This window comes from Sinocyclocheilus anshuiensis, unplaced genomic scaffold (assembly GCF_001515605.1).
Source record: "Sinocyclocheilus anshuiensis isolate Anshui unplaced genomic scaffold, SAMN03320099.WGS_v1.1 scaffold782, whole genome shotgun sequence".
NCBI lineage: Eukaryota > Metazoa > Chordata > Actinopteri > Cypriniformes > Cyprinidae > Sinocyclocheilus > Sinocyclocheilus anshuiensis.
Window position 1 is genome coordinate 2,205,894 of NW_015546111.1, and position 11,362 is coordinate 2,217,255.

Sequence of the window (11,362 nt, forward strand, 5' to 3'; positions counted from 1 at the left end):
CTGTGTGCATTGAATTTATTTAATACACGAGTTTCACAATTTGAGTTGAATTACTGAAATAAATGAACTTTTCCACGACATTCTAATTTATTGAGATGCACCTGTAGTGTGGTGCATGGTAGAATTTTGAAAATAATAAATGAAGGCTCTAAATGTACAGGTGTTTATGTTTCTGAGCTGAGGAGTTGGCCATGTGTAAGTTTACACATGTAGCGTGTGTGTATTAATGCCGGGACTACTATGAGGCTGCTCTGTTCGTTTGATAGGTCATTCTGAATGTTACAGTTTATGTGTATGTTTGTGTGTGTGTGTGTGTGTGTGTGTGTGTGTGTGTGTGCGTGCGTGTGTGTGTGTGTGTGTTTGTTTGGAAGTATCAGTTTTTTCTACATTTTAGGGACCAAAATGTCCAGCCTAAAAATGAACTACAGAAATAATTTTTATCTGTGTGTTTCCATGATTCACATTAGATTATATATAGGTAAGTATTAAATTACAGCAATTACCTCTATACAGTATTTTTTTTTAACATTTTTATATTATTTATTTTTTACTTTTATTATCTATTTTTAACTTATTTTATTATTCCTTTATTCATATTCTTATTATGATTGTTTTATTAGAATGTAATACAAAAAAATTTAATTATAAAAATTTTGAACCAAAAATTAACAAAAAAAACAAATTATAATAAATATTATATAACTTCAATGCATAATTTTTGTATTAGTCATGGAATAGGATATTTTCACATCACAGTTTTGGCAGTTAGTGGTTGTTGTTTTTTTGTCATGAAAATAATGTCTGTTTTAATGATCTTCAGAAAAATTAATTGTCTTGCATTTTTTGCAATTTTGGCTCAACTCTGCTGGCAACAGACTCACAGGTGTGTTATCACTACTTGCTTGTGCCTTTTTCCAAAGTACAAAATGCCAATAGGTTCAAAAGAAGTGCAGTAACTAGAGGGCTCGTGGAGAAAACTCTTTAGAAAAGTTGTTATTCCAGCCTAGGAAGTTTCTTCATTCTCAGATGCTGATCTGTTGATCTAGAGAACTCTTACAGAATCAAAGCAAGTTTGTAAAATGGGATTTTTCATGCTTTTTCTGGTCCGAAAAGCATGGCAGAGCTGTCTTAGAGCACTGAGTTGATTTAATATTGGCTTGAAGAGCTCCTCTCAATACTCCCAACACTTTCTGCCCTCTCTGGAGGTAAAGGCAAATAAGAGACAGAGTTGCTGCAGCTCTCAATGTGCTTGGGTGTGTCTGTCATTGTCTGGCCTGAATTTTGGTGGAGAGGACCAGTGAAGCTGATCCCCAGCTAGCTCTTTGTTTGAGTTTTACAACAGACGCAGAGGTGCATTATGGATCTCATTGAACCAGGCGCCAGAAAAAAACAACAAGCTTTGGTGAGAATGAGACCACAATGGACCGAATGGGTGCTTTGTTTTGTCACCTAGTAGTTTCTGTCTTTTTCTGTCTCTCTCTCAATCACATTTATTCAAAATAAACCCCTGAGAGCCATAGTTAACTCTGTATCACCTCAACTATTAAACAGTATTTAGTTGACAGCTATTTTTCTTGTTCTTATGCTAATATTGACATCTTTTACAACCACTGTTGTGCTAGATCAGTAGGTTATGATTTCATTTTTCATCGTCCTCCTCAGATGATGCACTTCAACAGATCAGAGAGCATGCTGGGATTATGACTCACTTTCTCTACGTCCTATTTATATCTACCAAAGATCTCCTCCAAATCCATGAGCAATTACTCTGTCAGTCTCTCTTGACTGCTTTCCTGCCTCCTGCTGCAGATATGTCAGAGTTTAGACTGCAGTTTGATTAGAAGGACCAATCTGAGGCTGGGTCTCAGGTTTCTTAAAACTTTGGATGAGATTCTGAACTCAGTTAAACTTGTTTACCTTGAGTGCTTTGGTGCTGGAAAGTCTCTGGAGACGATGAAAATTTTATTGCATTTTTCTGTTTTTGTAGCATGTCTGAATATGCAACACTGACCATTTTATATTACTTAAAGGATTAGTTTACCAAAAATGAAATTTCTCTGCATGTGGTTCTAAACCTGTTTGACTAGAAATACAATTTTTGAATAATATAATGGCTACTCTTCGAATGTTAAAATGACATAGAAGCACCATTTAAGTATAATACAAAATGAATTATATGCTATCTTCCAAGTCTTCTGAAGCTATACAATAGCTTTTGTGAGATCTGTTTGCTAAAAATCTTAACATCCACCATAGCCCTGCATTGTGAGTTCATGAGAGAAGTAGTGATGTCTGATCTGTGAACAAATCATTCCTAAAACTTAAGTAAATTGATCCAATTTACAGAACTGCTCAGAGGTGAGTTTCCCAAAGCATCACTAGCCAACTATGGTTATGGTTAGCAACATAATTATGTTTTAAATTATGATTCTGTCATGATTCTGTGTTTTCAATGAACATTCACAAACAGCATTTCAAAGTTATGTGGTTGAAGCTCTCGACCTCTATTTAGAAGCTTAGTTCTAGTATCACGTGGACTTGATCATGCTCTTGAGCAAAACAAGCAAGCTAACAAGCAATACAATCTATATTTCTCATTTCATATATATACAATTTTTATTCTATGTCTTTAAGTTTGTCAAGAGAATGAAAGTGGCAGTGAACCACAACTGAATCTATCATCTGAAAATAATGCAAAACGGTGGTGAAAAAAATTCATAGTCATTAGATGCCATGTTCATTATTTACAGCAAACAATTTGACATTTATGCAATTTCTAAACTAATTAATTATAAACAATAGTTCTAGTTGTAGTCTTTAACAACAGTTTTTTTTTGTAAACATGATGCTTTGAATGACAGATGTGCAACATTGTTCTATGAGAAATTCACCCCTGAGTGATTCATTCACAAATCAGACTGATTCAGTTGCCAAATTCAACTCACTTGGCCCGATGAGCTTAACAGACTGAATAACACTTCACACACGTCATGTATCGATGCATTTATGGTGATGTTGTTGTTTTTTTCTTCATTTTGTAGTTTCTCTTTATGATTTTGTTAATAGAAATAAAGAAACGGTTGGATGCTTCAGGAGACAACTGTCATTGTGAATACAGTGAGCGATTTTCCCCCTTCTGTGTTTGAGTGATATGTATACACGACAGCTCTTGGCAACAATGCAGATCTCTATTCATCTTGCATTGGGTTGAGTGACAGGCCAGCTCTCTATGGAGCCACACTGTGTTGTTTACCCGTCCTGTTTCCCATGTCTAGGTGTCTGGGACCTCGAAAATTGCATCAAAATATGATGGACCTGAATCTGCTCTCTATATTCCATTGGGGAATCAGTTGGTTGCTTTGTACTGTTCTTTCAATTGTTCTGCTGACTGGATAAATAACCAGAGAAACCACTGAATTGGCGCTGCAGTCCATTCAAAAATCCAGTTTTCTCATGAAGATCTGTCCTCAAGAGAGACACGATTGTGGGCGTGTAGATTATTGGCTATTGGTTTTGAATATAATTTTGGTAGGTTTTTATCTACCAATGGGAGAATTAGAGGCCACGGTGTTACCACATCATTTGCTGACTGATCATACAAGGGTTGTTATTTGCTTTTCTGACCATTAAGAGTTGTGTTTGGCTGTGGAAACGATTACAAAGTAATGATAACAGTCTCAGGCCCACACTGAGAAGGAAAAAACCTTCAGGATTGAACACCCACAACCACCCCATCTGTGATAGGCTTGAGGAGCAGTTGGATGGCTCCCTCTGCAGGTTGAAACAGAGTGCATTTAACTAGCCACTTAACATGAAATGGTACTGTGAGGATTTGGACCATTTTGTAAGGATTCATTGTACTTAAAACAAATGGCTTTGAGCTTATCTTTTGTTTTGTTGTGTTTCTGCGTTCTGAAGAAATATACACTGATTTTTCTGTTATGTACAGATATGGGGTGAACTGCCTTATCCAGTTTGAGGATTTTGCCAACATCAACGCCTTCCGTCTGTTGAGCAAATACCGCAACAAGTACCTCACGTTCAATGATGACATCCAAGGTATGGGCACAAAAAGAGACTTTAGTAGCACACTGCTTTTTTGGTTTTGAATTTTCTCTTGTACAAAATGTATTAAAGCACACAGAACACATACAGTAAGTTATGCTTTAGGTTAATAAAAAGATTCTCAGTCTATAGTGTAGTCCAGAAATCAATGATTGTAAGTTAGTCATTCAGACCATATCTCTCACTCTGATTTTCCTTCCTACTGTTGCTTAATATCCCTCTTGTATTTATGGTTCAGTAGCAAGGGGTGGTTATCTGGAGTGCATTTTTCTTCTATTTTCTTTTCTACCATCCTCCCCTCTCAGTCTTTATCCTTTTTTACACAATCATTGCAGGCACATACCAATCAACAACTTGAACACAATCACACTATTTGAAATTGAGTTTCAATCAAACGATTGGGAGGAGCCTGTTGAGTTAATCTCACCGTTCACAGAGTTAACCATATATGTCCACTGTGGAGCGAGCGGAGCTGAGTGGGTGTTTTCAATTTATTCTATATGGGAGCTATTGATTTCGGAGTTTCTTGTGCTCCTATCAGTGCTCGTTTCATATTTCATATACAGTTTGCACATTTTTTATGCATTTAGGTCAATGGTTCTCAACCTTTTTCACAAGGTCACAATATTCAGGCTCCCCTCCATGTATGCTAAGATATTTCTGGTATCTTTTTATTGAATTAATTAACCTGGTTAATTTAATATCTTAATTAACTTTTATTTATTTTATGATTCCAGAAGTTTTCAATTTATGGTTTGGAAATATGATTTCAGTTTACATCTTCATTTTATGTTTTTTATGTTTAAAATTTTCATTTATTTATGAAAATAAATTTTCATATTTATTTATTTATTTATTCACTCACCAGTTCTTTGGAACTAGTAATGAACTAGTAACGAAGGAACGTTGAGTTGCTTCTGCTTCAACAAAGAACCAGTAAGAATAGTTGTGTGTGTGTGTGTGTGTATATATATATTTATTTATTTATTTATACAACAATTCTTTCTGGTCCTCGATTCTGATTGGCTGAGAGCCTTTTCCAGGAGTGCAATATTCAAGTGATATAGGAACTCCAACCGTCTGTATCAGTCCGCTTGCTGTATTTCTCACAACGAGTGTCAGAGTGGAATGTAGTTTTAAGAGTTTTTTAGGCGATCACATTATAGCCTTGACGTCATTGAATTTCAGTTGTGCGACAATCAATCGGCGTGTACGGATACCATAGGAATAAATGAGAAGTGCCATAAACTGTATCCCACCTGTCGCAAAAAGTCAGTGACTTCTATTCTAGTTTGCACAAAAAAAGGGTTTTCAAAGACACTCCGTTGTTTCTTATGTATTTACACACTCGTGCCATCAAACTGTTGTATAAATGCAATATCACACTCACAGCCGTGCGATATGGCTGTATATCGGCACACTGTGATTACCTATGGCCGAATAACAGACGTGCCGATATACTGCCATATCTCACGTCTACTCATGTGATATTGTTCATATATATATACTTTGAAGTCATCCTGCGGCCCCTTGGAAGTTTGTTGAGGCCCCCTGGTTGAAAACCACTGGTCTAGGCTGTGGCTGTTGTATTGTATAATTACGTTGTAAATATATGGGCCATACAGAAGTAAAGTTTACAATTCTCCAACTGTTATCACGCATATCTATAATGATTTTATTGACCGTGTATTGAAAGCAAGCTAGACTTGTCTGAAGACAGCCACACTGCTGTACATTTAATTGACTCACCCCCAAATCAGCAGCATTTAGTGCGGATTTCTTCTTTGACAGAATATATAAACATCTGCTTATCTCACTCCTTTGACAATTCCTCCGGAAATCCACCTCCATATTAACTCCATCTTTATGTCTACAATTAATGAGCATCCAGAGTTGAGTCTCAAGCCTCAGCTCATCCTTTTATGAACAGCTTTGCTGTTTACCTCAGAGATAAGATAATTCCTGAGTGAAAGATGTTTGTGTTTCCTGTCCCATAGGTACTGCTGCTGTGGCTGTGGCGGGACTGCTGGCTGCCCTTCGCATTACCAAGAGCAAAATGTGCAACCATACCATTGTATTTCAGGGTGCAGGGGAGGTGAGTGTGTTGGCTGCACAGATCCACAAATAACAGTTTTAAATGCCAATTTTCCAGTATTTTGATTGTTGTTGATCCATATTGAGTGAACAACAGCAGTGCAAGGACGCAAATATGCCATGGTTCGTCTTTTCTGTCAAAAAAAACTTTAAAAATGTATTAAATGATTCTTGTGTCTTTTAAGATGTATGGAATGAATTCATTAAAGATTCATTATTTGAGTTAAGCTGTGATATTTTTATTGAAATATTGTGAAGTGTACAGAGTTCACACATCTTTTTAGAAGTGTTCAAGTCTATGTGAAATGTAGATTTGTAACAGCATTTTTATGTTTTCAGGCCGCAATGGGCATAGCTGAGCTCATCATTATGGCAATGGAGAAAGAGGGGCTTCCTCGTGAGCAATGTATAAAGAAAATCTGGATGGTGGACTCTAAAGGACTTATTGTTAAGGTGAGGTTATCATTAAAGGTTTTTTTACATTTAGTGTTGACATTCAAACACACCATGTGGTTTGTATTGGAGTTTATACTCTTCTTATTCAATCATGTTAATTGATTGTTCATGAATATTACTGTAGCTCTTCATTTTTTATTTTCAACATTTTTCATTTTTTAAAAACTGATTCAACTTCAATAGAATTGTCATTTTAAGCTAAACAGATCATTTTGCCCATGTTACATTATAAACGACAAAGAGATCAGAGAGGTTTTGATAGTGACACTTTCATCTAGACGATCTCTGTTACACCAGTTGCTGTCCACTTCCCTGGAACTTCTTGGAGTAAGAATCTTACTTTAGGGCAAGATGGTGATGGAGGAGCTCTGTGATCTCAGCAGTTTTCACATGTCTTGCTCCTTTCTGCTCCTCTGCAGCCTGGTGCTATGTCTTCAACATTTTACTTAGATGCTGTAAAGCGTGAAATAACCAAAAGTATTGGGGCACATCCCATGAACAGAAGATATAAATATAGACATTTAAATACATGAAAAAAATGCTCGCGTGCACACACACACACACACACACACACACATGCTGGTTTTTATGGTTTATGAGGACTCTCCATAGGCGTAATGGTTTTTATACTGTTCAAACCGTATTTTCTATTGCCCTACACCTACCCTACCCCTAAACCTACCCCTCACAGGAAACTTTGTGCATTTTTAGATTTTCAAAAAACTTAATTCTGAATGATTTATAAGCCTTTTAAATTATGGGGACACTCAAAATGTCCTCATAAATCACCTTCTCGTTGTAATACCTATGTCATACCCATGTCATTATACAAATTTGTGTCCTCATAAACCACATAAACATGCACACACACACACACACACACACACACACACAAACACACACACACATTATACTTTTTTTAAATTGCTTTTGATTGTACTTTTATTTTTTAATGAAAAGTGCATAAATGTAATTCCTTTAGATAAAATATCAAACCAAATGCCATGTGCTAGACCTTCTCAAGAATCTTTTGATTCTGGACCTTTTGTCAGTGCTAACTTCACTTTTGTGTGCCATTTCTGATTATTTTCAACCCACTGGTCTCTTTGTGCCTTCATAATCTGTGTTCATTATCATTGCAGCGAGGTGTGCTGTAGTATGTTTCCGATACGCTTTCATCATCTGTCTTTTTCTCTGTTGTCATCTCTCTGTCTCCCATTCAGGGTCGGGATCACCTCACCCATGAGAAAGAGAGGTTTGCACATGAGCATACTCAAATGAAAAAGCTTGAGGATGTAGTGAAGGAGCTGAAACCCACCGCTATAATTGGTATATATATATTTAAATAAATATACACTGCTGTTTTCCCAGCACTATTGTACTCAAATTCCTCTCTTCTCTTCAGGGGTGGCAGCTATCACTGGTGCTTTCACAGAGGAGATAATCAAGGCTATGGCATCCTTCAATGAGAGACCTATAATCTTCGCTCTAAGCAACCCCACCAGCAAGGCAGAGTGCACTGCTGAGCAGTGCTACACACTCACTGAGGTGCTTTTGAGGAGTCACGTGTGTACATTTGTGTGAGAGAGTGAAACATTTGGTTTCATTTTCGACTCTTTGCGTTTTATATTACAGGGACGGGGGATATTTGCAAGCGGAAGTCCCTTTGATCTGGTAACTCTTCCCGATGGGCGGAAGTTCTACCCTGGTCAGGGCAACAACGCTTATGTGTTTCCTGGAGTGGGACTGGGGGTCACCGCTTGTGCAATGAGACATATCCCTGAGGATATATTCCTCATTACGGCTGAGGTGATCGAATCTCTCTTGCTTTTTTCTGTCTGTCTCTAAAGCCCCATTCAGTAAAAATAAGTTGTAAAAATAAGTCTGCATGGTTCCTCAGTGATAAAACTCATGCATTCGATTGAAGATAAATTCACGGTGGAGGTGTGAGTTTGTGATCCTACAAACCTGCAAATGTGCTTCTAATGTGGTCAGTCACATGTTAAGTTACATTGCTTGGACAATTATTTAATAATAAGAAATAGGGCTGTCAAAAGTACCAACTTGGGTACCAGTCGGTACTGCAATTTAAAAAATGTGATGATACCAGCATTTGCCGCTAGTATTTTGAGCACTGTTGAGTGGATCCTTAAACACCTCTGATTGGCCATTGTGTTCACACGCTCAACAGATATGTCTGTGATTCGCTACATTGAGTGCTTGCACAGATATACACGGGAGCGTTTGATCCGTCTATCAGCGGATCCCTAATATATCTGCTCTTAGATGGATCCGCTGATTGAACTACTCTAAATTTACATGCTTGAAATAAACCATAAAATCCCATTACAATATGGGAACGTCTTCCATCTTATCACTGTGCGCAATGTCATCTTGTATTTTGCTGAACTTATCTGTCAAGCTGTCTTCCGTGCTTCACCTGATATCAGCCAGACAGTGTTGTAGTCAGGTACTGTGGATGGTTGCATCAGACGGGGTAAACAAGAGAACTGGTTTGAATCTCAATGAACCACTGTCCTGTTCTGCTGGAAACAGAACTGCTGCCCATTGCAGCCTAAAAGGTTAGTCAAGGCCATACAGCCCCACACGTCATATCAGCATGTGCCAATGAAGGAGAATGATGTGATGTACTCCGAGCTTGAATTGGATCACTTCTCCTGCTCCAGTGTAGCTGCAGTGTGGATGTCTGAACTTCAAACAGCATTGGGCAGCAGGAGGGAATGCTTAATTTCTCAATCCCTGCTGGTCCTACTACCCTTTTGTGTATTTTAATAAGTTATGGTTCTGGACTATCAAGTCTCAGGAATGGAATGTGAATGTGAAATGGCAAAGTGGTACACAAAGCAAACTAACTGAGAGAAATAGAGGGCGAGATGGGGAATGGATGTAAATAAACCAATAAGATAATGAGCAACAAGAATAATGATTGACTACAGCTGATGGTGGCTGGATAATTTTGTTGTCTGTATTAATTAGGTCTAAATTGTAAAATGACTAAAGCTTATTGTGATGTATTATGCCTTGTTGTTATTGCTGGTCAAGGTTGCTGTAGTAGAGCCAAAAGGTTTGGAGACTGTTAGTATTTACAAAAAGAAATTATCTTGAGGGTGGCACAATGAAGCACCACAGCTGTGCTTTGGTTTTAGTTCAATTGAAGCTGCAGGAGCTTCTTGCAGTTATTTAACCAGTTGACCTGTAGTTCTAATTCTGTATCACTTAGTGTTGTTTAGTGTTCTTTATATACTATTATAGAATTCATCACTTTTGTATGTTTTAATTTTAGTAATCTTGTGTGCTTTTGTCATTTTTATTAGTTAATTGCAGGTAATTGCGAAGGCAACATTTCTATTTTTTCATCTCTGTATTTTATTTCTGCTTATAAAACCAGAAATTACAATTCTTTCATCATTTACTCACCCTCATGTCGTTCTAAACCTGTATGACTTTTTTTTCTGCTGAACACAAAAGAAGAAAGCTGATAACCAAGAAGTTTCAGTTCCCACTGAATTCCATTGTAATTTTTGTACATACAGTGGAAGTCAATGGGAACCAAAACTTTTTAACTACAAACATTCTTTAAGATACCATCTTCTGAAAGTCATACAGGTTTGTAATGACATGAGGCATGATTCTCATGACAGAATGATCATATTTGGGTGAACTATCCTTTTAACAATAACAATACTGGTACCACAGACCAGAGGCTGAACAGAAAATCTGGTTTAAGTCTAGGCCAAATAAATCTTTTAGTTATTAATTTGGTCTCTTTCTGTTTTTTGATTGAATCTGGCTGGTCACAGGCAAGAAAAATGCACTTCTTCCTGCCTGTGTAATCCACGTCTCTAACCAGTGGGAAAACAGGATGAATATTTGATGCAGTTGTATCAGAAAAACAAACAAGAGAAGAATAATTAAGTTCAAACTCTTGTGCGTGTGCACGTATGGTGCAATTAGACATACTGTATTGTCTACATGTTCAGTTTATGATAATCATCAGTTTGACCTGTGTTTATAGGCTATAGTTGAACTGGTGACCGAGAAGGATCTTGCAGAGGGGCGTCTGTATCCTCCTCTCAACAGCATCCGGGAAGTTTCCATCAAGCTGGCTGTGAAGGTGAGCTCGACTCTCAAGCTAAAGCCGTGATTCATGCATGTCGCTGTTTACAGATTCTTTGTGCTTGTGTTTTTTTTTATTAACATAATCGTTTTATGTGCATCATGACAGATTGTGGAGTATGCCTACAAAAACAAAATGGCAACGCTGCATCCGGAGCCGCATGATAAAGAGGCTTTTGTTCATTCACTCATCTTCAGCACAGACTACGAAGAGTTTGCAGTGGATTCGTACAGCTGGCCTGAGAATGCCATGGCTGTCCAAACGTGCAAACTGTGACCTCCAAAATACACAGACCAGAATGAGATTTAGAATATGACAATTCTGTTTCTGTTTTAAATGTGATTTCTTGACATGATTGTAATACTGAACAGTACTGTAAACAAAAAAATATCCTTAATAAAATGTCATTTATTTCAATTTCATGAGAGTTACTCAGTACATTGGAATTCTTTACATTTCTCATCGTCCATAAATCGTTAATCAGGATGCATGAGGGAACATACAACACTGTAGATGCTCATTATTTATATATATATATATATATGCTTTCATCAGGCCATAATTATCAAGCCACTTTCACCTTTAAAATACTTGTAATATCTAAATCTT

At 37.2% G+C, this 11,362-nt stretch overlaps 1 protein-coding gene across 1 annotated transcript in view; it reads left to right on the plus strand.

Annotated features, from left to right (window-relative positions):
- The window catches only part of LOC107700750 (NADP-dependent malic enzyme-like), an 81,910-nt gene extending 70,757 nt beyond the window's left edge, over positions 1 to 11,153 (plus strand). The window contains exons 7-14 of the mRNA XM_016502540.1: positions 3,950 to 4,059; positions 6,063 to 6,160; positions 6,499 to 6,612; positions 7,839 to 7,944; positions 8,021 to 8,163; positions 8,251 to 8,424; positions 10,652 to 10,750; positions 10,862 to 11,153. Of these exons, the coding sequence (XP_016358026.1) occupies positions 3,950 to 4,059; positions 6,063 to 6,160; positions 6,499 to 6,612; positions 7,839 to 7,944; positions 8,021 to 8,163; positions 8,251 to 8,424; positions 10,652 to 10,750; positions 10,862 to 11,029 (1,012 nt within the window). The 3' untranslated portion in view covers positions 11,030 to 11,153. The remainder of the gene's footprint in view (positions 1 to 3,949; positions 4,060 to 6,062; positions 6,161 to 6,498; positions 6,613 to 7,838; positions 7,945 to 8,020; positions 8,164 to 8,250; positions 8,425 to 10,651; positions 10,751 to 10,861) is intronic.
- Positions 11,154 to 11,362: the final 209 nt, after the last annotated feature.